Consider the following 24,404-nt stretch of genomic DNA (forward strand, 5'->3'; position numbering starts at 1 on the left):
AATCTGCTCCTGCAACACAAAAAGTACACTGAGAGAAAAAAATAGTTGGAATAACTATAATCTCACTATATTTTATAGTTCTGGCCTCAAACATATATTTATAGTTCATCTAAACATGAAGATATAGTAGAATAAACACACATTTATAGTCACCATCTTATTACTTTATATATATATGATAAAGCACCTTTTGGGAATATAGTTACATGTATTTTCCAAATATTCCAATTGTATTGACTATATAAAACAGTTAATTTCTCTTACCATTCAATATTTGCTACCTTACTATATTTTTTATTTCAAATAATTATAATTCTTGGTAAAAATTTTACACGGGTCAGTTATACTATGCTTATATTGTAAATATTACAAATATTACAGTAACATTTACTATAAAAATGATATTCCTAACTATAATCTTTTTACTATGTCATTATAGTTCCAAATATCATGCATTTTTCTCTCAGTGTAGCTAAAATAATAGTTGTCCATCTGTAGCAAATTCGCTACATTAGCCACTTTTCTTGTTATAGGAGAGACTTTTCTGTTATCATAGCAAGAAAATAGGTCCTTGTAACAAAGAAAAAGTACACACAAAAAAAATTTCAGTTGGTCTCGAACCAACTGAAAATTAGATAATTAGAAACGATATCTCTGTTATGAAAACTAATATTTCTGTTGTCGCAACCGAAAATATTCGTCTGAACATTCAATGATATTAGAATTCGGTTGAGGCAACTGAGAACAATTGACTATACAGAAGCCCCATAAAGGAATTTTTTTGTTCCTACAGCCGAGTTTTCGTCTGATCCCTGAGCAACCGAAAATTCGGTTGCACCAACAGAATTGTTTTTTGTGTGTAGCTAACTCAGCGATATATATTTAACCGTTTATATGTAGCAAATTAGTTTGCTGCTGCAGCAAATTATTTTTTTCCATGTTGCGTTGTCCCTCGAGTGTCAGCTCAATCATACCCGGACGATAATTAACTCTTTAACACTGAAACGCAAAGTATTAATCCGCAAAGTTCCGCGAAATACTAATCCTCCGCATGGCGACTTCTTCTCCTCCTTCTCAAAGAATTAAACTGTCAATGAAGAGATCAAAAGAGGGGAAATATTCCGAAAGAAGAAGTACGTAATCCCCCCGTGAGATTCATCGCAGTCCGGAGACTAAAAGCGCCGATAATCTCGGCTGAGAGAAATTCTTTACCGCGTCATATGTCGCGGTTAACAGGTTGTCATCGTCGTTTCAAGGAACAGGACGCCCTCACGCCGAAGGGCTCGAAGCCGCCCTAAAAAAAATTCGGTAGGATATTCAGAGTCACGTTCAGGACGATCTTCAGGAACACGCGAACGCGGGAGTCGGGGAGAGTGCAGGTCCCGTTTTACAACGAGGGCAAGAAGTGTGTGCCTAATCGTCCTCGAAGTGTGCGCGTCGCGACGCGCTCGCGTCTGCGCGACGTTTGCGCCCCTTCCTGACGGGGGAGGGAGAGAGAGAGTGAGAGAGAGCGAGCGAGCGAGCGCGCAGCCCCTCTATATATTTCATGGGAGCACGAGGCTCGGGGCACTCCACGCGTTTTTCACGACGTGAGCAGCACATCGACGACGAGGACTGCGCGACCGGTGTCACTTTCACCTGGAGGACGAGCTATCTCGGCGTATCCGGTACCAAGTACCATCGTAGACGCGGCGCAATGACGAGGGGCGCGTTTCCCAGCTCATCGATCGCGATCACCGTCCTCATCGCCGCTCTCGCGGCGGCCGGACCCGTTCAAGTAAGACTCGGCCCTTCTCTTTTTACCGCAAGCCCGACGTCGCGAGATTGCTCTCCATTCAGCTCGCGAGTCCAATGTCGCGCGTGCGAAAGTTGCGGATGAGAACGCGTGTTTTATTTATTCCTCTTGACCTGTTCCGCGCCACCTTTGTCGCTTTGGGAGAGAAATTCGCGGGATTCGGGGAGCAAGACAATTTGGGGTGTAATTCAATTTTTCTGCTTGTAACGCGAGCAAAAGCGAATCGTTTTCGCGGCACGATTTCGCGGAACGATTCTCGCTCGGCAACGTGACAGAAAAAGAAGAAATGAAGAAACGCGTTTCGAATCCCATTTCTATCAGCGCGATTGGAATTTTAACGCGACATCTTTCTATCGCCCAACAAAAATTCGATGCATAGTAAAGAGTTCCTTCAATATTTATACGTTGTCGCCTGCCTCGTGGATGGGGAGAAATGAGATCCAAAATTCGGGGATTAATTTTCGCACGAGAACTTCGTTTTCGGCGGTTCTTTACGCGCGAGATTAGTTTCGCGCTCATGGCAATCCGCGTGGCAATCCGCGGGACTATGTCCGGAGGAACGCGAGACACGCGACAGCATAGGGTTAAACTTGTTAATTCTACTGACGACGATTAAACTCAGTAACCGCAACAATCTCCGATTTTATCTCAATTTGCGAAACAAGCACGAGACTGAGCAATTGTAAACAACAACGACAGCGCGCTCGCGCCAGGGCCGGCTGTGTTTATTTGTTAATCTCGACAACTGCGCATTATGTAGTATCTAGGCGAGATTGAATTGTTGCATTTTGACTTCGCAACGACATTGCAATTAATTTTCGTCGCTAGTAGCTGAACGCTTACGGCACACGATGACAAACGTACGCTAATTGAACGATAAAATGCACGCGCGACATTCAACATTATTATCTTAATGTCATTAATAATTCGCCCGTCATTAATTAATACGTTGCTTATTTCAATATTTGTGATTGTTTCAATATTAATATCCAATATAAATCGTCAATATCGCTCTCGCGAACTGTAAACATGTCGAGTCTCCGTACTTTGTCGACTGGCAAGCCTCATATACGTCTAACAACACTTGTCGGATCGAAGTCAGTTGTTTGAATCGAATTTGATCTTGTCATATTCCGTAGGACCCGACTGTTTGTCCGCCAAATAATCGCCGTCGTTTTCTACGAACTTTTGCCAACGTTCTGGCAATGTTCACGTACACGGGGAAAATTTTATAATAAATATTGCTACAGATTTTATAGTAAATGCTGCTACAGAATTTCGTAACCGAGGAATAAATCGACATTCCGCAGAAATTGACTATTCTTTCATTTCATATGCGATATTTATACTTTAAGAACTAGAGTGCGAAGGAATGGACTATGTTCCTTAAAAAATTGACTATGTTCCTAGCAAAATTAAGTCTGCGTTCTTAAGCGAAGTAAGACCTCGCTGATGGTCTACACTGAAGGGGAAAAATATTTAAGAAATAAAAAAAATATTTATGCAATGCCAATATATTTATTTATATTAATATATAAAATATTTTTCGAATGAAAAAATTTATATTTTCGAAAAAATACATCTTCTTAAAACTTTACCTTTTCATGAAAGCAACTGTATTCTGTTTAAAAATAAAAAATTTAAACTTGAGTAAATATAAACCAGTATAAACGGAATAAATATTTTTTTATATTTTTTCTCTGTGTACTGTATACAAGAAAAAACATGAAACAATTTTACATGGAAAAGAAGATCAAACTGTAACATTCTCTCCACATATTTGTATCGTTTGTCGGTTCACCGTCGAATCACAAACATTGAAAATATAAAAATATGTACTTAACATTTGATGTTTCGAAAATCGTCAGCATCACACACAGTCAGATAAAAATCATTCGCGACTGATCCACCCCCATCCGCGGGATAATACGCGATTCCAAGTCCCTTGTCGAACGACAAGAACGCGGTAACCGCACGATCTCGCATTACCAGAACCGGCCTGCACCGCGCAAAGACGGGTGCAAAGTCGAAACTTTTTAACGAAGAAACTTTCTCACAAAGAACAAAGAACGACAGAGAGAAGAGGGGACTATGTGCGATGTCCGTCGTGTAATTTGCAGCCTACCCGCGTCGAAGGGGTGGCGGCGAGCGTCCCGACGACATTAATCCCGCTCGTTAAACCCTCGACAGTTAGCCCTGTGTACAAGACATCGGATGTTTGCGAGCCGCCTCACTCCCCCGTCGATAATATCGCCGCGATCGGGCCGATTCGGAGAGCAAAGCCGCATCATCCGTGGCTCTCGCTTGCATTCGCAACTTGTTGCATCAGCGCGCGCGCGAGCGAGCTTCGAAGCGCGAAATAGTCATCTCGCTATTATCGGTCGCCCCCCGACCTTTCTCCACTCCCAACATTATCTATGCAGGCTGTTGGCTCGATAGTTCCCGACGCTGTCCGTCCTTCCGTCAACGTCTCGTTACCGGGGGTAAAGTCGCGGCAAACAAGTGTAATGTGCGCCCTTCGCCGCGCACTTCAGCAAATTGAAATTACGTTGCAGTAAAAGCCACCGTGGCAGACTATAAAATGCGCTTTTCGCGTCCGCGACGCTGAAAGATCGGCGAGAACGAACAGCGTCAGAGAAGGACATGCGAGTAGTAGGATCTAATTACTTTGACGCGCCGCGTACGAGTTGTGACGTTTCTTTATGAGCCCGCGGAGGAAATTACGTGATGGAGTGGAAAAAGAGAGAGAGAAAGAGAGATAGATAGAAATAGAAATAGAGAGAGAGAGAGAGAGAGAGAGAGAGAGAGAGAGAGAGAGAGAGAGAGAGAGAGAGAGACAGATCGAAAACATTACTGTCGATTTACGTCACTTTACTGTTCCTCAGTCGCCATTGCTCTCATTAATCCTCTAGCTAGCTGGCCGTGGCACTGTATCGCCAGTATGGACTTCTCTGCCGCAGTGTGCATATAAACGAAAGTGTACACAACTTTTAAAATCACGAAAAAAAGTGACATAATGACTTGGAAATTACTAAGAAACGATTTGGCGGAAAGCCACATCATTCAGTGGCGCTTCGTCCCACAGAATGACTTACAGGGAAGTCACTTTAGTGGCGCATAATAGCTACACTGAGAGAAAAAAATAGTTGGAATAACTATAATCTCACTATATTTTATAGTTCGTTTTGGCCTCAAACATATATTTATAGTTCATCTAAACATGAAGATATAGAATGAATACAGATTTATAGTCACCATCTTATTATTCTATATATATATGGTAAAGCACCTTTTGGGAATATAGTTGTAATATATACCTATATTTGCCAAATATTCCAATTGTATTGACTATATAAAATAGTTAATTTCTCTTACCATTCAATATTTGCTACTTTACTATATTTTTTTATTTCAAATAATTATAATTCTTGGTAAAAATTTTACACGGGTCAGTTATACTATGCTTATATTGTAAATATTACAAATATTATGGTAACATTTACTATAAAAATTATATTCCTAACTATAATCTGTTTACTATGCCGTGTCAAATATGATACATTTTTCTCTCAGTGTAGAGAGCTAAAATCCTCACTTGGACGAGTGGGCCGACGAAGGGAGTGCGCGAAAAATTTATTTTGAGGGAACTTGCTTCTTTCGCGACGATCCTCGAGGCAAGGGCAGAGCATGAGGACAGACGGGGTGGGATCAGATCCACGAGAGCTGTCGTGGAAATAACGTGCCTCTCGTAGCCGATAGGATCGGCTGTCTCTAAACGCGAGAAACTCGAGGCGAGTGGGTGCGCACGGGGCGGCACGCGAGGTAATTTGCAAGGACCTTCGGGTATGATAGCCGCTTGCTGTTATTCGCTTGCTACTTGCAGACGTGCAACTTGCTCAGCACTTTCAGTCGGCCGTGGCAGATCGTCGACGCGACGCGACGCCACACTTTGCAAGCCGAAATCGAACGGGTTAAAGCTCGGACACGATGCGACGTCGCGCGCCGCGACAGGAAAGTTTTCCCATGCATACAAATGGCGGCCACGAGTCAGTCGCACAATATCCACCAGCGATAATGACACTCGGCTTCATCTTGTAAACAAATGGTCGCAACGTGCGCGACAAGAGGAATCTTTGTCTAATCCCAGCTGTCCCGCGACCCGCAACGCATGTCGCCCGCGGATACATTCGGAATCCAATTTTCCATCCGATATATGAAACGCGGGAGTACACACGCGAGGAGAGGAGAGGAGGAGGGACCAGCGTTGGACATTAAATGCGGGTAATTGCTTTTGACGATGGAGTGATCGGCTAATCAAGAATTAAAATGAATCATCATGCAGCAGTCGCACGGACAGCGAAAGGTCCCGAGTTCGATATTCCCGGTCCAGCCTCCATCACGCCCGATATATTTTCTCACTCTTTCGCAGCTCCTTACAAGTTGATCCAGCAAGTTCATTTTATTAGACTTCACTCAAGCGGTTTGTAGAACTTTATAAAAAGATTGAATATTATATCAAATCACACGAATGACTTCATCGATCAATGATATTAATTATTTGTCAAACTTTGACATGGTTGGTCGTGTATACTGATCGATAATTAATGATTACATATATTGTGGTTGCATAGGAGATGATTGATTAATTTTTGATAATTCATTCCCCGATTATTTCAGCCAATTTCCGTCGATTGACATCCAACATATTGAAATCACGCTTACAACAGCCACGTATGTCTTCGCGAATCCTCTCATTTGCAGCGGGAACAAGTACTGCGATATTAATTTAAAGAGAAAAACACGCTTCAGAACGATCAAATGTGTTCTCGTGTCTTTCACAGAATGCGGTCAGAGAACGAACGGTTAGGTGGAGGGCTGATTTTTCGAGAGAACATCGCGTGGATGGAATCTGCTCTTTCATTATTTATTGAATCTTGCGTTTAGCAACTTTACAAGCGTCGTTTTTGCATCGCTCCGCGAGGTAAGACTGCTTCCGCGTACTTCCGGCGAACTTAATTCTTCGTCAATTACACTCGAGCAGTTTGTATAAAATAGGTCGGAAACTTCGTTAACTACGCCGGCCGCGCAATTAACCGCAACTCGCGGTTACATTGAGCGGCGAGAGACGCGAGATTTCATCGGCGCGATCGAAGCCACCGCGACGCGAGTCGTGCGCGACGTCGGGTGCGTCATTCGGTTTTAAAGCGAAATTAAATCCACGAGATTTTCCGTCGCTTTACGACGCACGCAAAACTTCATTTTCTCTCCGCCCTTGTAGCTCTTTCGTTCACTAAGCGTGGGTATCCTCAGTTGTGACGGGAACGCAGCTGTTCCGAAAGAGCCTCCTGGACGAGAAGCTCGTTTCATAAAATCGGATTGAATCACTGACACGCGTTACTCGGTCGGAAAAAGAGCAGGGAGAAAGAGAGTGTGTATGTAGGTATACGTCAATTGCTATCATAACGTGCACCTCCGGTTTCAGTGAAATGCGCGCTCGTTTGCAAAACGAATACATTTTTAATTCTGACGAAGTTACGCCCTAAAGAATAGCCTTGCAGCCATGGCGAAAATTATCTAGATACGAGAAATTAGTTAAAATAGATAAATGCCTAACAGACACTGCGAAATTAGCTAACATGTAAACTTACCCATAAGGTACACTTTCTTTCTAATTTGGCATAAATGTAGAAGTACAACAAATATTTAGGTTATGTTTTTTCATTTTGGCCTACTTTGAGTTTCACGGGCAGTTTATAGCTCTTTAATGTTCCCACTCTTACTATCAACAAGTGCAATAAAAATGCATAAGAAATAATATTGAATACAAATTTAAATAATTTTAACAAAATTATTTTTAACTAATTAAATAATTAATTAATTAAATAATTAATTAAATAATGTTAACAAAATTACTATAGCTGAGAAACGAACCATTCTAAATTTCTTTAGCCGAGATTCCAACCGAAATATTTCAAATCTGTGCTAAATTAATAAAAAATGATTCGAATTTCGGCCAAACCGAGAGAGAAATCCGGCAGTTTTAATTAAAATTTTAACAAAATCAGTATAGCTGAGACACGAATCATTCTAAATTTCTTTAGCCGAGATTCCAGCCGAAATATTTTGAATTTGTGCTAAATTAGTCAAAAATTGTTCAAATCTCGACCAAACCGAGAAATTATTTGTATAAATAATTTGTTTCAACTTTTTATATGTTTTGTTTAAACATTTTATTATTTATACAAATAATTTTACACATTTGGCCTTATATTCATAATCAGCAAATAAAAAACGCCTATATCTTGTATTCAATTTTATTTCTTATTCATTTTGTTGCACTTGTTGATGATCAGTATGTAAATACGAAACTCAAAGTGGGCCAAAATGAAAAAATATGACCTAAATATTTTTTGTACTTCTATATTTATGCCAAATTAAAAAAGAATCGAAGTGTAACTTTTAGGTAGGTTTACTTAAAATAATAGATAAATGGCTAACAGACATATTGCACATATATCTTGTATTTAATCAATATAGATGACAGAGACGAAATAGTTCTATCTGAACTATTTGTGGTACTTAGCAAGTCTGTAGTATTTAAAAAGCCTCTTTGTGGCGCCCGAATTAAAGTTTCAAAATTAACTGTGACAGAGAAAGAAGACCAATGTCGAGAGCAAACAAACGTATTCACTCTCTGTCATGTTGGCAGCGATAGTAACTGCTCAACGTGACCTCAGAGTCACGAGTCTATTTTAAGAAAATAAAAAACTGGAAAAGTAAGTTTTCACCTTATATGTGCCGAGTACTTTAGTTTTAAACATCTTACAAAAATTGTTTAAACATGAGAAATTAATTTGAGTAGTAGGGAATTAAAATGCAAGCCAATAAGCAGTGGCTCGTAATTGTGACTATCTCATGCGCTCTTAACTTGATCAAAAGCCTGTGTTTAACTTATTTTCGCGATAAGTACACATTAACATAAGTACATTTAATGATATAAGTATCGTAAAACGATCAGTGAGTTCCGCGAAGGAAAGAACGTTTGCGAGGAACGGCAGAACGTTTTTCCCTTTTCCGGAACGAAAGGGAAGGAAAGAAGAAAAAGAGTGGTCGATTCGGCGATATGACGCCGGCCTTAACCCCCGTAATTGGTCATGCGAACCGCAAACGCAATGATAAAACGGCCGACCTGCGAGCGTAGATATCGACCTACCATCGACCTGCGAGGATGCATTCAGGGTCAACTCCGGCGAGCTTCAAAGGGTTGTTGCTCCGCTGAAGAATGCGCCGCAACATTTTAAAGAACTTCTAAGACGCGAGCGTAATATCAGGGGATGAATTCGGCACACATCGCGCCAAGACAACGGGAAACTTTCCCATGAACGTCTCCATCCGATCTCGTTTCCGAGTTGCGAGTGCCTCTTCACGTTGTGTGTCACGAATTGGCTTCTTACAAATCGAATTGGCGTGACCAGCGCGCTTTACGGAGCACTTCGTGAAAAGTGCAGTAATTCTCAAGAAGGGAGAAAGAAAGAAAAGAAGAAAAAGAGACAAAAAAATAGAATGACCTTATCACAAATTACTAGTTAAACGTCGAGAAAACGAGAGTCACGAGCTAACTCTCTTGAGAATGCGCGGTGCAACGTCATAATACATGTATTTTCAATTCGGCAGCAAGATCACGCTCACACACACACAGTCGTTGACCATGTCGGGAATTTATAATACACTTCGCACCACAGCAAGACGGAAAAGTTCGATCCAGTTTAACGATGTTGAGCCAACACCAGCCCCGGCATTCCTGTCGCCACGAACAACGACGACGCGCGAAGTCCTAATTAGCATAATGTAACCCGCAACCTCGTTGCCGGCGGAGCGATAGCTATCGGTGATTACGGCGAAAGCACGTGCCGCGTCGTCACGCCGAGAGTGAACTTAACACGTGGCTGGTATGGCGTGTCTAGGCGCACGTGATCTTTCGCCAGCTCTGAATTATGCATGCTCGCGAAAGTCGATCGCTCACCCCCTCCCCTCCCTCGTGCACTTCATATAACATCGCGACTTCCGCGCGCGTACTTCTTCGACCCTCTTCTCCCCCGCGCTCACGTCGAAGGTGCATAATTGAACTTTCACCGTGTGAGTGAATAACTCATCAGCGTCGAATTCAGGTCTTTGTAAGAGGAGCGCGACGGAGCTTTCCGCCGTGGGGCTTTCCCGATTCGCGAGAAACGCGTCGCGATGTATGCCACGCAATATGCCCTGACAAGATGATTTATCATACGATCACGATGAGAGTTAATCGCCCATGGGATTTACGTAAAAATATATTTTCCACATATCTCGGTGCTTTAATATAAAAGCGAATATGTTAATGATTGATGATGATCTTTAAAAAGATATTCAGCTGAAGTCGCAGGAAAGCAATCACATTGTGATAAAACGTGGTCATCACGCATTTCTACATATCTGGGTGTTTTGCAATTCTAATTAAATAGATAAACATCCCGACGGACTCTTGAGAGTCCAGCGGTAAGGCGCAATTCAACAAGAGTTATCTGTAGCTGCAATGTTTTCTACGTATCGTTATGAAGACATTAATTATGAAGAATTAATACACCGACATCCAATTCTGATATGTAAATACTGTTATTGGTCACATCATTGGTCGTGTTTAATTTCAATTTCGCGTACGTGCAAATTTATCCTATTTCCCGGCTGCAAATTAAACTCTCACCTCGCTGTTAAATTTCCACCTCACGCGATTTCCACATTCATTTATCTTAAGATATAACATTCAGTCGCGGACTTGACGTTAGCTGCGTCGCTTTCGCGATTAAGGGGATGCCGAAACTGAAAACATTACCGACAGAATACTGACATGTTTCTGCAAAGTTTACGTCGTATTGGTTGTGCAGAATTACAAGTTTAATGAAAGCACGTGCCAAAATAAATAAGAACATTGCTCAATATATGATGAAAACGAAAAAAAAAATTTTATGTAAAATTTTTTAATGTAAAATCGTCGCAATTAACAAGTTTCACCGGTTTTCAGTTGCAGACTGGGCCGAACGTGCTGCAACGGGAGGAGTACGGCCCATCGGCCTTGGCGGATCTCTTGGCGAGATACTGGGAGGAACGTAGTAAGTGATTTTTGCTTATTCCTATCATTAAGAGAGCGAAATGCGTGACTAGATAGCTCGGCCAACGAGGAGAAGACCACCGCGGATGTAAAACTCGAAACAAACATTCACTGGTTAATCAAAATTGCATTTTTTAAAAGAAGCGAAATGAACCGCAAGGTAAACGCGATATCCATCGTATCGTGTGTAAATAATCCACCCTGCGTATTTGCTGTTGCTGAATTTTTAAATATAATCCCACGAGTCGTGGGGAAACAATCTATCTCACCCGTCTATTTTATCTCTCCCCGCGGTACGATTCTCGTTAATAAAGAGAATACATCTTATCGCTCGTTGCTCTTGCATTAACGTTGCGACACAAAGAGTAACGACGACATGCCCGCAAGATAATATACAGAGAATCAATGTGCGTGCACGTTGTCGCATTTAAAACTCAACGCGCAGCGCAATTAATGCAACGCCGATGCATCTCGCGCGAATCGCGCAAAACGGTGAGTGACTTTTTTTTCCCGGCAAATGAAACGCGCGTGATCGCGCCTGGTCGATAGATGCTAATCGGTCTGAGGAGAAAAACAAAGGGAAAAACAAAAAACGCGGTTTACTCCATTCTCAGCGAACGAAAAGCGTTACACTGTAAAAACTGATGTATTAAATTTAACATTTCATGTGTCTCAAATCATCCACTCTCATTTATGTGTAAATTTAATACAAAACAAATGTGGTAAAAAGTAACACGTATAATATGTAAAAAATTAATACAAGGATTTAACACTTGAATACCGTCAGGAATCACAGTTTGTGTTAAATTGACATATGTATAATGTTAAATTAACGAGAATAAAACGTTACTTGAGAGGTATTAATCTATGGTTTCGATGAAATGAAAATGTTAAACTGACATAATCCATGTCTGACATATTAAATATGTCAATTTAACACAACCTGTGATTCCTAACGGTATTCAAGTGTTAAATTCTTGTGTTAATTTTTTCCATATCATGCGTGTTATTTTTTAACACATTTATTTTGTATTAAATTGACATATGTATAATGTTAAATTAACTAAAATAAAACGTTACTTTAACATTTGAGAGAAGTATTAATCTATGGTTTTGATGAAATAAAAATGTTAAATTGACATAATCTATGTCTGACATATTAAATATCTCAATTTAACACAACCTGTAATTCCTAACAATATTCAAGTGTTAAATTCTTATGTTAATTTTTTTCATATTATGCGTGTTATTTTTTAACACATTTGCTTCGTGTTAAATTTATGCATAAATGAGAATGGACGATTTGGGACACATGAAATGTGTTGAATTTAACACATCAGTTTTTACAGTGTAATATCGCGGTTCTTCCTCCTCCCTTAGGTAAGACTTCCTTCGTAAGTGCGAAACGCGATCGCGGCCGACGCGCTAAGCAATTTCGCCGTTAATCTTTCATCGTGAACGCGCTTCCAGTACGCGTATCGCGTACGCATCGTCTAATTATAACGAACTGTGTGCTGTCCCAGGAGAGGATAAAAAAGCGATGCACAATCGATACAGCGAGGCTACTGTATGTAAACCGTGATCCTTTGCCCTTTGATGTATCAATTCTACACGCCGCGCCGCGCTAACAACCGTTGCAATTGTGCGAGTCGGCAAGATTCCGTCGATACTAGCTGGCTGACTCCGCTGCATTCGCATTGTGCACTTTACAGTTAATTGCTCGAGCGAATAAAATTGATAGTTATAAGGTTCGCGCAAGAGACTCATCATTTTCCCATTACACGATCATTTTCTCATAGAATATTACAATATTAATTCTTGGTTATATATCATTAGATTACAATCATCATTAGTTATTAGTTTATAATCAAGACGAATATAGTCAAATCAACACAGCCATTTTCTCATACATAACGAACAATATTGATATTGTTACTTATATATTGACAAAATAATTGTGTTAATTTGACTATATTCATCTTGATTGAAGATTAATGTATCTTCATAGCCTTCAACGTCATATAATCTTATTTTAACATTAATCTTATTTTTTAAATATCAATAACAAAAATATTCCGGCAATTATATTACGGCAAAATTCCATCGATACTGGCTGGCTGACTCCGCTGCACTCGCATTGTGCACTTTACAGTTAATTACTCGAGCGAATAGAATTGACAGTTATAAGGTTCGCGCAAGGGACTCATCATTTTTCCATTACACGATTATTTTCTCATAGAATATTACAATATTAATATTCTTGGTTATATATCATTAGTTTACAATCATCATTAGTTATTATTAGTTTACAATCAAGACGAATATAATCAAATCAACACAGCCATTTTCTCATACATAACGAACAATATTGATATTGTTACTTATATATTGACAAAATAATTGTGTTAATTTGACTATATTCATCTTGATTGAAGATTAATGTATCTTCATGGCCTTCAACGTCATATAATCTTATTTTAACATTAATCTTATTTTTAAAATATCAACAACAAAGATATCCTCCAAACAAAAATATTTTTCTTTTCTGTGCACGGCGCGATTCAATGTTTCGACAAGTCGACGTTGTTATACGAGCAGAATTCACACTGTGAGAGTCGTCATTCTCACAACGCGCTTCACAAATGTTTCACGCTGTCGATGGACGGAGCGTTCGATCGTGGAGCGCTTTCAGCCGCCGGTCGTACGAAGGGGCGAGATATTGAAAGTAAATAAAGAACAGCTCGCAGAATGCAGCGAGTGCATGTCGGCGGATAAAAGCGTCGGTTTTACGACGCTTATTACGCGGCGCATCCCCCAGCCGCCTGTTACGGCTCGATTAAGGACATTACGATCGGCGATTTAAGCGCCATAAATCCGCCCCTGCGGAGGAGCACGCCCTCGTTTCCCTCCGAAGAAAGCGGGACGTAAGAGGAAGCCGCTCGTGGATATATCAACGCTTAATCTCATCGGTGATACTTAATTACACGATCATAACGTCGAAAATATACGCGACGGAGACACGTCGATGTTGCGACAGAATTTTGGAACAGATCGATAGATTCTAATAGAGTAACAAAGGGGATGCTGAAAACTTTATCGACAGAATACTGAATACATTTTTCTGCAAAGTCGTATTAGTTGTACAGAATTATAAAAGCTTTTACGCAGACGTAAGATCGCAAGCCAAGTCCCCTTCTTGACTGCGTGGAAAATATACCAACATTCTCTTTGATACTATGTAAAGAGACTCAGCCCAACACACTTGGGTTTGCAGTGTGTTCGCCAGGCAACTCTGCTGTTACACGTGGCATTATTTCTCGCAGATTTCCTCAGCCGACTTGCGGCACATATAGAGAAACAATAGCAGAGCCTGCTCGCTCTCCCCTTGCCGAACACAGCGGTAGTCACCAGTTCTATTAATAGTTAACCAACATGGCTTAAATGTGTAAAAACAAACACTCGGCAAGACAGGGCATTTAAACGCAACTGAGTCGCTCGTATCCGAGGCTGATCGCGGAATACGCCGCATCATTTATTCACGTTGTCGTGGCGACCTCCTCGCTTTTCCGCGCACGCTCCCCTACGTGGGCGCATGGGACCCTTTACATATTAAATCGCGCCATTAATCATTTAAAGCGAGCGCGCGTGTGTGTCCATCAATTTGTCACGTCGAAATAAACGTCGCGTCGAGTGAAGTTCGTCCCAAACGTCACCTGTGAACGACTTCGTGTTTCACGACGCGCTTTACAGTATATGGCGGCGACAGTCTCGCAGTAATTTACGAAGGTTATGGGTACCCGGATATTTTTTTTAACTTTGGTAGTCTCCCCACCGTGTCTCAACCTTTCCCGAGGATATTTGCAACTATTTAACACTGCTCTCTTTATTCCCTTGATCTAAGATAAATAAGATAAATAACCATCTTCTTCTCATTCTTCCTGTACTCCTATTTTCTTCAAATATTGATATATAATCTCCAATTATATCCATTCAATCAGCTACCAACATTCCCGAACATTCACTAGATCGAGATATGATCTTCAGCCTCACGTATTATACCTGAGATTGAAAATCGCATAAGTAACTCTGATTATAATGATGCACTGTAAAAACTGATGTGTTAAATTTACATATAAATGAGAGTGGATGATTTGGGACACATTAAATGTTAAATTTAACACATCAGTTTTTACAGTGTAGGGTTATAATGGCGTTAATTATAACGATTTCAATCGTACTCGTACACGCATAAAGCTGAAGATCCAGGAACTCTCGATCCAGGGAACGTTCGGGCATTCGTGACGTGTGCACGCGCGAAAGAAGCTCATTGCGAGGCTGGTGTTGAGCTCACGAGCGAGCTGTTGTCACGCACGGAATGTTTACGTGCGGATAATCAAAATCGTCGGCATACCGACGCACGACGAGTCGAGAAGCAGGTAAGCGCGAGGGCAATCTAGGTAGGAGAATCCGCTAAATGCAGCCTGCTCATTCGCACGCAAGCACGACGCCGATGGTTTTGCATGATTCTGCAGCGTCGGATATGCACGAGGGATAAAATATCGGGAGGACGATCGCAGCGACGCACTTTCGCACGAAGGCCTCGTCGCATAATCGCCTTCTTGCATGGCACCTTGCATGACTTTGACGAACGCATGAATCACTGTGACAATAAAAAAATGAATGTTGGAATAACAGATTAATGAGATTGGACTAATGGCGCGCTGAATGTCGGGCGCGACAATTTCAATCTTATTTTCACGGAATTTTATAGTGAAACTTGCTATAATATGATGGATCTTGTAGGAAGAGATCGACATTCTGCAATAATTTACTGTTCTTTCGTTTCATGTATGCTATTTATGTTTTACACTGACAAGGAATCCCATAAGTGTTTAGTTCTGACTTGAATGAGATTGAAATATATTGTAATTCAAACCAAAAGAAGAGACACATATTTTTTTATACGTGTCCAAGCAGACTTTTAGGCAAAACATCCCTTTGAAAAAAAAAACGATTTTTTTTCTTTAAGTACATGTTTTGTCAAAAGTATAAGAGATAGAAAAAAATTTTCTAGACAAAGTTAAATGGTTTTAGGAGTACTTTGCAATGACAAAATCAGATATTTGTGAAAATTGGTGAGTGGTGTGGGTATACTGACAATTATAAAATTTTTCAAATATCTGATTTTGTCATTGCAAAGTACTCCTAAAACTATATAATTTTTGTCTAGAAAATTTTTTTCTATCTCTTATACTTTTGACGAAACATGCTTCTAAAGAAAAAAACCGATTTTTTCAAAGGAATGTTTTGCCCCCTAAAAGTCCGCCTGAGCACGTATAAAAAAATGTGTGTCTCTTCTTTTGGCCTGAATTACAATATATTTCAAGCTCATCCAAATCGGAGTCGATCTGACTAAAATTATAGTTATTTTTAGCTCCGACTATATTTTTTAGTGATTCTAACATGAAAATGATAGTAATAACATACACATCAGATTATTATCACCAACATCTTAATAGAACTCAATAAAAAAATATGATTTTTTTTACTATAATTTATAGTAATTATTTCTTTATGTGATTGTAGTTGTAAAATATTTTTTTTTTCCGCATAAGAATCGAATGCGCTATTAAAAAATTTGCTACACTAAGAAAAAATAATTGTTCATTTCGCCAAAATCATAGTAATTTTTCACGTCAACTATACTTTCTTGTGGTCCTACCAAAAAAATAATAATAGTAGCAATATAAAGTGTAAAGTTATCATTATTAACATTGTAGCAATACTTATTAGAAAAATAAGCTTCTCTTGACTCTTTCACTATATGATTATAGTTGCAAATATCAAATACTTTTTTTCTCAATGTATGTTCCTCGAAATTGACTATGTTTCTTAACAAGATAGACCTAACTGACACTCCTAACGAAAACGCGAAACTGAAAGGAATTTATGTGAGAAGAAACTGTAATTTTTCCGTTTCTCTCCGTATAGCGAGAGGATAAAAAAATAAAATAAAGATGCATGACCTATTTCGCTATGCACTTTGCATAGTTAGCGAATAATAGCGCCTTCGCTTCTCGAGCGACGCAGCGCGTCCGAAAAAAAATGGACGAACTAAAGTGAAAGGAATAAATTGTTTTGCGTGATTGAACAGCTACTTTTTCCTGAACACGTTAATTTGCACCGCATGACGCAATCGAATCGCTATTGTATAAATAATCCACGCATAAATATAACAAAAAAACATAAACTGTTATTGAATCCGATAACGTGTGATTTCGGTGAATTCACGTTTCGGTGCTGTCGAAAAATAAATAAAACGGGAAACTAATGTCCATATGGGTCACAATGGAGACGCAGTAATCGCAGTTAGTGGCGAGTATTTTCACTGATCCGCTCGCAGCGTTGAACACCGATTTCGCGAAATCGTGACCGCCTCCCAACGGCCAACGATATAAACGTCACATTAAAACTGTGCCTTTTGCAGGAGCAAATTCGTCTGCGAAACGGAACCTGGACCAGATCGGTGGCGGGCATCTTGTGCGGGACACCGATAAGCAACTCAGACATCTGCCAGAAGACGAACATTTCATCGAAAACAAGCCGAACTTCGCCAGGGAAAGATTCCCGCTGATCGCCGATCGACCCCGCAACGGGAACATCCGCAATTCTTCGATCGAATTCGAAATATTGTATCTCATGGATCCGACAAGTCGTCAGTCATTCCGCGCGAGTCGAATCTACAATCTGCTCGCGATTCCGACCGGTCTCGACGCGAGTGTCAAACGACCGAACGATCAACGCTTCGTGCCTCAGTTTACCGATCGCGACATGTTGAAGAACGATATGCGATTCGCGAAGAACCTCGATCAAATCGGCGGCGGGCATCTCGTTAGAAATTTGGATCAAATTGGCGGCGGAAATCTCGTGAGAAATTTGGATCAAATTGGCGGCGGAAATCTCGTGAGAAATTTGGATCAAATTGGCGGCGGAAATCTCGTGAGAAATTTGGATCAAATTGGCGGCGGAAATCTCGTGAGAAATTTGGATCAAATTGGCGGCGGAAATCTCGTGAGAAATTTGGATCAAATTGGCGGCGGAAATCTCGTGAGAAATTTGGATCAAATTGGCGGCGGAAATCTCGTGAGAAATTTGGATCAAATTGGCGGCGGAAATCTCGTGAGAAATTTGGATCAAATTGGCGGCGGAAATCTCGTGAGAAATTTGGATCAAATTGGCGGCGGAAATCTCGTGAGAAATTTGGATCAAATTGGCGGCGGAAATCTCGTGAGAAATTTGGATCAAATTGGCGGCGGAAATCTCGTGAGAAATTTGGATCAAATTGGCGGCGGAAATCTCGTGAGAAATTTGGATCAAATTGGCGGCGGGCATCTCGTTAGAAATCTAGATCAGATCGGCGGCGGGCATCTCGTTAGAAATTTGGATCAAATTGGCGGCGGAAATCTCGTTAGAAATTTGGATCAAATTGGCGGCGGGAATCTCGTGAGAAGTTTTGAATGATCTTATATGAGGTGGAATCGGGAAGGGACGAGGAGTTAATCGCGGAGTAGAGTTCTGGTGTCAATTCTTGATTTAGCGTCGATCGCGATCACGTCTGAGTTCCACTCGCTCATGTGTGTGTAACTTGAAACATCATCAGACGAGAGAGTAACGCTGTACTCGCCTTCTTCTCGTTGAGGCTTCTGTTTCGTTTGATTTCTCGTCAGAAGTAGATTGAAAGACACAATAAAGTTTTATCTGCAGTCGTATCTTTTCTCTTCCAATTTCTTTCCCGACATTATCCAGTCTCCCATTAAAAAGAAGAAGGAGAAGAGGTACAGATTTTTGAAATTTTCAAGGTGCGGCCAGCCGCAATTTAAACGGCGTCAGTAGCGGCAACCATCTGCTGAGGCAGACGCGTCGAGGATTGGACTCGTTATCCGGAGCAACCTTCGGTGAGAGCAAGAGGCTCATACCTCTCAGGTAAATCATTATCGGTACGTTCGTTGTGCTGGATGATGAAGGCGCGATCTTATTTCAGCGAAGAGTTCTCGTGTTCCATTAATCTAACTCGTTACCGAGAGATACTTTCTCTCTCTGAAGATGAGATCTGTAGAGCAACTGAGCGAGCGACAAATACTTCTCGCACCATTCGTTATATTTAAACATTATATTTAAAGCCCATTCTACATTAAATGCAAATCGCAAGTTCGTAGGAAAATTTACCAATCACAGTCGATCGTTCTTCTTACGACCAAAGAAGAATTGACTGTGATTGGTCTATTTTCTTGCGACCTTGAGACTTGCAACTAATGTAGAACGACTCTAACATGAGATGTATTAATATATCGCGTTCTTGAGATGCGTGACATGATATATTTTTCGGAATTTTCAATTTTGACGGAGTGATACAGCAGTCTTCTTTTCTCCTGAACGAATTAATTCCTTTCTTTTTCCTGTACGTTAGTCACTCTATAATGGAGTTACTTTATAACTCTATTCTTTTCTGCATTAAAAATCAGTCTTTCGTTTTTTCCCAGTTTTCCCGTTCTAGTCCCGTTCTAGTCCGCTCTTCTGTCGCTATTGTGAGAGACAACGACGAGGATGTTCTAACACTCATCAGTTTCGAAAATCGCGGAGGAAGCGGGAGAACAGTTCGCGCTTCAGGCGAATGCAATTAACCAGCCGACGGGAAACTATCTAACCAGAATATACCGCTAAGTTAGTGGGAATTTCCGCGACGAGTTAACTTTACTTTGCGCACCCGTAATTGGAATTTATGTCGCGAATTAATAAGAACTCGATGCCAGAACTTAGGTTAGGCCGCATACGCTTCAATTAAGCGGTAAACGCACGTTTTATTCGCTTCCGGAAGCGCTCGAACTTCTCCCGCGGATTCAAGAAGGTGGAGTATCCGCAAACTTCGTTCCTTCCAAGTAGAAACGACACGGTCGAGTGTTTTATTCCATCTATGTAAACATTACCTTCGTGCCTTCACGTTATTTTCCGAGGGGACCGCGCGAGACGCGGATCGCTTCCGCCCGGCATCTATTGTTATTCATCCCGACCGAATAAAAGTAACCGTCGCATCGATTGTTCGTATTACGTAACCTGCTGTTTTATTCCTCCCCGCAGCTGTTCTCTCTATTTTTCCACCCACGCCATGGCAATAATAACTACCGTCCCGCCACGTGCAGCTTATTAAAACGCTGCACGTGTGCGCGATCGGGATCGATCTTCTTACGAAATTCCACGTACATATCCGTTCGTTTCTTGCTTTTCTCTGGCTGCCCCGCCACGAAACAGCTACCTCGACCACGCGAAACGGCGTCGATCATCACCGCGAATCAATTTCACTCGACAAATTAATTTATCATGCGTTCTGCGAAACATTTCTTCCAAACGCAAAAGAATCAATATACAGAAAAGTGAAGTCCTGCTTAGCGTTTTCTGCCTCTAAATGGCAGGAAACGCGCAAAATGCCACTTGTAGATTTTAAAAGGAATTTCCTGGAAGAGCTGTAGGTTAAATAGAATCAAAAGAGGTTGATAAAGGCCACATTCGCCCTTTCGAATTAAAATTTCAGAGTCCTACTTTCGACCTGAACTTCCCGACATCTGTATATTCTGAGGAATAGATGGACAGATTAATTTATCATGCGTTTTGCGAAAAATTTCTCCCAAATGCAGAAGGATTAATATACGGAAAAATAAAATCCTGCTTAGCGTTTTATGCCTCTAAATGGCAGAAAGTGGCACAAAATGCCACTTGTAGATTCTAAAGGGAATCTCCCGGCAGAGCTGTAGATTAAATAGAATCAAAAGAGGTTGATAAAAACTTCAGAATATCCAAGTAAATATTAAATGGAATAACGAGAGCAGAAGTAAGATCAAAATTTCGACTCGAATATAATGAAAAAAATGAAAAACCTTCTTGTGCCGAGACAAAAATAGAAAGTAATATCCGGAAAGAGGGAAAAGCGTATTATGTTGCATTCGCATATATCTCTTTCTCTCCCTTTGTTATTTGTCACTTTAATCTGACTACAATCGTCGATATCTCCTCCCCGAGTCGCAAGTGCTCGCGCTGTACTCGCGCGAATCGCCCGTGTCATTTTATTAAAAGCAGTGATGGATTTTTCAAATATAAAGCATAAAAATGCGAGAAGAGATAGCCAGAGGGGATCAAATAGAACGCGATGCTTGCGATATTTTCCCCGTTGCAAAATGTGTCATAGCGTTTCGATTAAAGCGCGTCCACCGTACCTCCGTTCGAGCTTTATTTAATCGCCGAGCGCTCGATTGTGTATCTTTTTGTGAATTTAATTTCCCCCCCCTCTCTCTCTCTCTCTCCCTCTCCCCCTCTCGTTACCTCTCTCGTTCCAAGCGAAATGTCACGTGTTGACGCCTCGTGCAACATCGCAATCGATGTGAGAAACTATTCTAACGCGGCTTCTCTAAGGGAGATATTCTCCTAGACCTCAACCTATAGCGTGTCTATTATTGCAGGCGAGTCGGACCTGCGAACGTGCGGCCAGTCAACTTCGACGAGATCGACCGGTCGGTGTTCGATCGTTTCTCCAAGAGGAATATCGACGAGATCGACACCGCGTTCGACAGCTTCTTCAAGCGGAACTTCGACGAGATCGATCGGGTCGGCTGGAGCGGATTCGTCAAGAGGCTCGATAATTACTTGGCGGACAGACAGCAGGGACGTTAAATGGCGCAGGTGTACATGAAGGGCGAGGCACGAGAGTGGCTTGACGAAGGGAGAGTAACGGGCGAAGGGCGATGAGAGAGAAGCGCAAGGCACATCGCGAGACGCGAAAGAATCGCGCGCGTTCGCCGGCGGACATTCTTCAACTGGCAAGCGGGATCGTTCGACGCGATCTCCTTCTGTTCCTCCACACGTAGAACTGTTGGATGTATTTTCAGTCACAGATATCGGGTAAAATGAGGGTCGAGAAGGAAAACGGCACGTTGTCTCGCCAACGACACGTGTCCGCAAAAATCGAAGAAAGAAAATCAGAAAAATCGTCTTCGATGATTTCGACGGTGCATCGCACCGTGCATACTTCAACACTCAAAAACATATAATTTTATTCTTGGCGGAATCTTTTTTACACACACGGTCTCGAGAAGATTCTTCTAAGACCAAAAGGAAAATATTTAAAGAGAAAGAACTCTAATTGTTTCCTGTAAAGCCACATTGGGAGAAAGAAATATTTAGAAATTAACAAATATTTACTAGGTAAGTACCATTAGCATATTTATTTAAATCACAACTTAAATCAACTTAAACAATACTCGGTTTAAATGAAAAGAATTTTGATTTAAATAAATATGTTAGTGGTATCCACCTAATAAATATCTATTAATTTTTAGATATTTTTTCTCATCCTTACTGGAAGAAAAGGGCATTCTTCTCTTTTTATGCTGCCCTCTTATTAGAAGAAATGTCTATTAAGAACAAGACTTGTACTGCAGATAAATGATGATATTTCTCTAGAATTTAAGATTATTGTGCCCGGAATGTTCTCCTTTTGGTTTTGGAAGAAAGCTCTTGAAGCCACGTATGTGTGTATGTATAAAAAGATTCCGCTAAAGATAAGATTGTACGTTTTTGGGTGAATTCAGTTCGATTAACCGTCACCACTGTGTCTAACTATAATTCACTTTTAGAGAAAATTTCTTTTTCTCTCTGAGATTCTTTTAGGGAGAATTTTCAAGCATTAGCTGTCAAGATCCTCAATGTTAGAGACAAGATGCCTGCGACGAACGAGGGCCTATCGCGATTTTCGCGGAGCAAAAGCTGAGTTTGCGGTATCTCATGCAGAACGTGTGACTGACAGGACATCCCTTGGTTCTGGAAGACCGTCAACCGATCGAAAACCGCGTCAAAGCGAGGCGGAAAATATGCAGAATATTTGGGAGAATATACAAAGAATTTATTTTGCTTCATCGCGAACTCACGCGCGAAAGCAGGTTCCACCTGCTGAATGTACGACGATCTTCCGGAACGTGTTTGCTCTCCGCGATGCTTGTCGGCCGCAAAAACAATCAGACCCACTTCGGATATAAGCTCTCACGTACTTCCCGCTGTTGCAGTTCTCGGCGATTTCTCGAAACACGCTGCGCCGCGCGAGCAACGCTGTTACGCCGTAATAACGGACGGCGTGTATATATTGTTAATGTGTAATTAATTGTATATACTAAAGACGCGCTCGATGCAAGTCTTGAAGTTGTAACGCGCAAGGAGAGAAAGAGAGAGAGAAAAGAAAAAAGGAAGAAAGCTTAAATACTCGATGCGATCGCGAGGAAATGGAACGTAACGAAGACGTTTGCGCGCTGTGTTGTTTCCTCGTTCTTGACAAGATTTCTCGGTCCGAGAGACACTCAGGCGTCTTGATGTCTTTACACCCGCGATATACGCGACTCGACAAAGATCTCCTCTCCTCGCGATCCTCCACTCTCACGAAATCACCCGGGACGCCTCTACGTGCCCGCGTCGTTTCGAATTCGCGGTTGGTTCGAGATCGGATAATGTGACTACGCGCGATTCGTCCTACTACTCCTACTTCTCGTATGCGCTGTCATTCTGCGTAAAAAATGTGCTATCTAAATAAACGAGTACGATTAACTGGTAGCCGAGCGAAGATCCCATTTTCTTCTACATCTTCGCCGGCGAGGACGGTCGCGGGAAAACCGTGCGAGACGAAGAGAGAAAAGTCGAGAGAAAGTAAGGAGGAGTGTAGAAGGGATGTGGAAGCGACTCACCCCAAGAACCAATTTAAGCCTCACACTTCCACGTCGGCCGGAAGCCAATGGGTTTCACATCGGCTGCGGGTCGGGCGTCGTTCAGCAGCTGCACTTCCGGGTAAACGGGCGTACGTGGTCTCTCCTGTCTCTCCGGCGTCGTTACGCGCGGGAGATCGCAGAGGTCGTACGACTGCGACGCGATGAACTTAGCGATAGTGTTCTGCGGCAGAGGAGAGGTGTCCCTGGTCGCCGCGGAAGTGGCGGTCGTGATCCGCAACTTCTTCGGCGTACGCGGATGTTCCGATTGCGGTGGCTGCTTCTTCCTCGCCGCCGTGAGGATGCTCCTCACCTCCTCGTTGATGTCAACCGGCGTCTCGATCCGCACGCTCTTCGTGTTGTAGTCCATTCGCACGAGCTATCAAGAAAGCAGTGTTTCGCCTTTCTGTTTCTTTTTACAGACGGATTTAGAAGCGCGTTCCCTCCCTCGCTGTCTCTTAAGTAGGAGGAGGTAAAAGACTGTAAACTTCTCGACTCTACTGCGACTTTTCTCTCGCGACTTTCTCGATACAAGAAATGTAATCGATTCGTCGATGCTACATACTACGTGTGCAAGAATCAAGTTGCAAAGATTAGAATTAGAATAGAGAAGAGTGTTTAGAATTAATATTTCTCTCTTGAGAATTATATCACTATTTATCGATGTCAATATTTA

At 41.5% G+C, this 24,404-nt stretch overlaps 2 protein-coding genes across 6 annotated transcripts in view; one reads left to right on the forward strand and one right to left on the reverse strand.

The window, feature by feature from the left end:
- LOC116852347 (prothoracicotropic hormone-like) overlaps positions 1 to 24,404 on the reverse strand; it is a 38,705-nt gene that overhangs the window by 13,304 nt on the left and 997 nt on the right. For 3 of the 4 annotated variants that reach the window (XM_032832626.1, XM_032832639.1, XM_032832631.1), the window contains exon 5: positions 23,711 to 24,107. In XM_032832626.1, the coding sequence (XP_032688517.1) occupies positions 23,724 to 24,107 (384 nt within the window). In that variant the 3' untranslated portion in view covers positions 23,711 to 23,723. Of the gene's footprint in view, positions 1 to 23,692; positions 24,108 to 24,404 lie in introns of those variants that run through there. The other variant, XM_032832622.1, reaches the window with a different exon arrangement.
- LOC116852322 (orcokinin peptides-like) lies at positions 1,563 to 24,398 on the forward strand. Of its 2 annotated transcripts, XM_032832542.1 has the most exons (4): positions 1,563 to 1,777; positions 10,848 to 10,935; positions 18,794 to 18,917; positions 21,443 to 24,398. In XM_032832542.1, exons 1-4 carry the CDS (start codon positions 1,697 to 1,699, stop codon positions 21,651 to 21,653), a joined length of 504 nt encoding a protein of 167 aa, XP_032688433.1. In that variant the 5' UTR covers positions 1,563 to 1,696; the 3' UTR covers positions 21,654 to 24,398. The 2 variants fall into 2 exon arrangements, with proteins under 2 accessions (XP_032688433.1, XP_032688424.1); XM_032832533.1 differs by lacking the exons at positions 18,794 to 18,917; positions 21,443 to 24,398 and adding an exon at positions 17,422 to 18,703.

This window comes from Odontomachus brunneus, unplaced genomic scaffold, assembly GCF_010583005.1.
Source record: "Odontomachus brunneus isolate Ranch 3 - 2012 unplaced genomic scaffold, Obru_v1 Obru_scaffold_006, whole genome shotgun sequence".
NCBI classification, from domain to species: Eukaryota; Metazoa; Arthropoda; class Insecta; order Hymenoptera; family Formicidae; genus Odontomachus; species Odontomachus brunneus.

Excerpts from the sequence above, each read along its gene's own strand:
- LOC116852322 (XM_032832533.1), top strand. The coding sequence starts at position 1,697 with ATGACGAGGGGCGCGTTTCCCAGCTCATCGATCGCGATCACCGTCCTC. Across the intron at positions 1,778-10,847 it reads CGGCGGCCGGACCCGTTCAA|TTGCAGACTGGGCCGAACGT; the intron begins GTAAGACTCGGC and ends ACCGGTTTTCAG. Across the intron at positions 10,936-17,421 it reads GAGATACTGGGAGGAACGTA|GAGCAAATTCGTCTGCGAAA; the intron begins GTAAGTGATTTT and ends TGCCTTTTGCAG.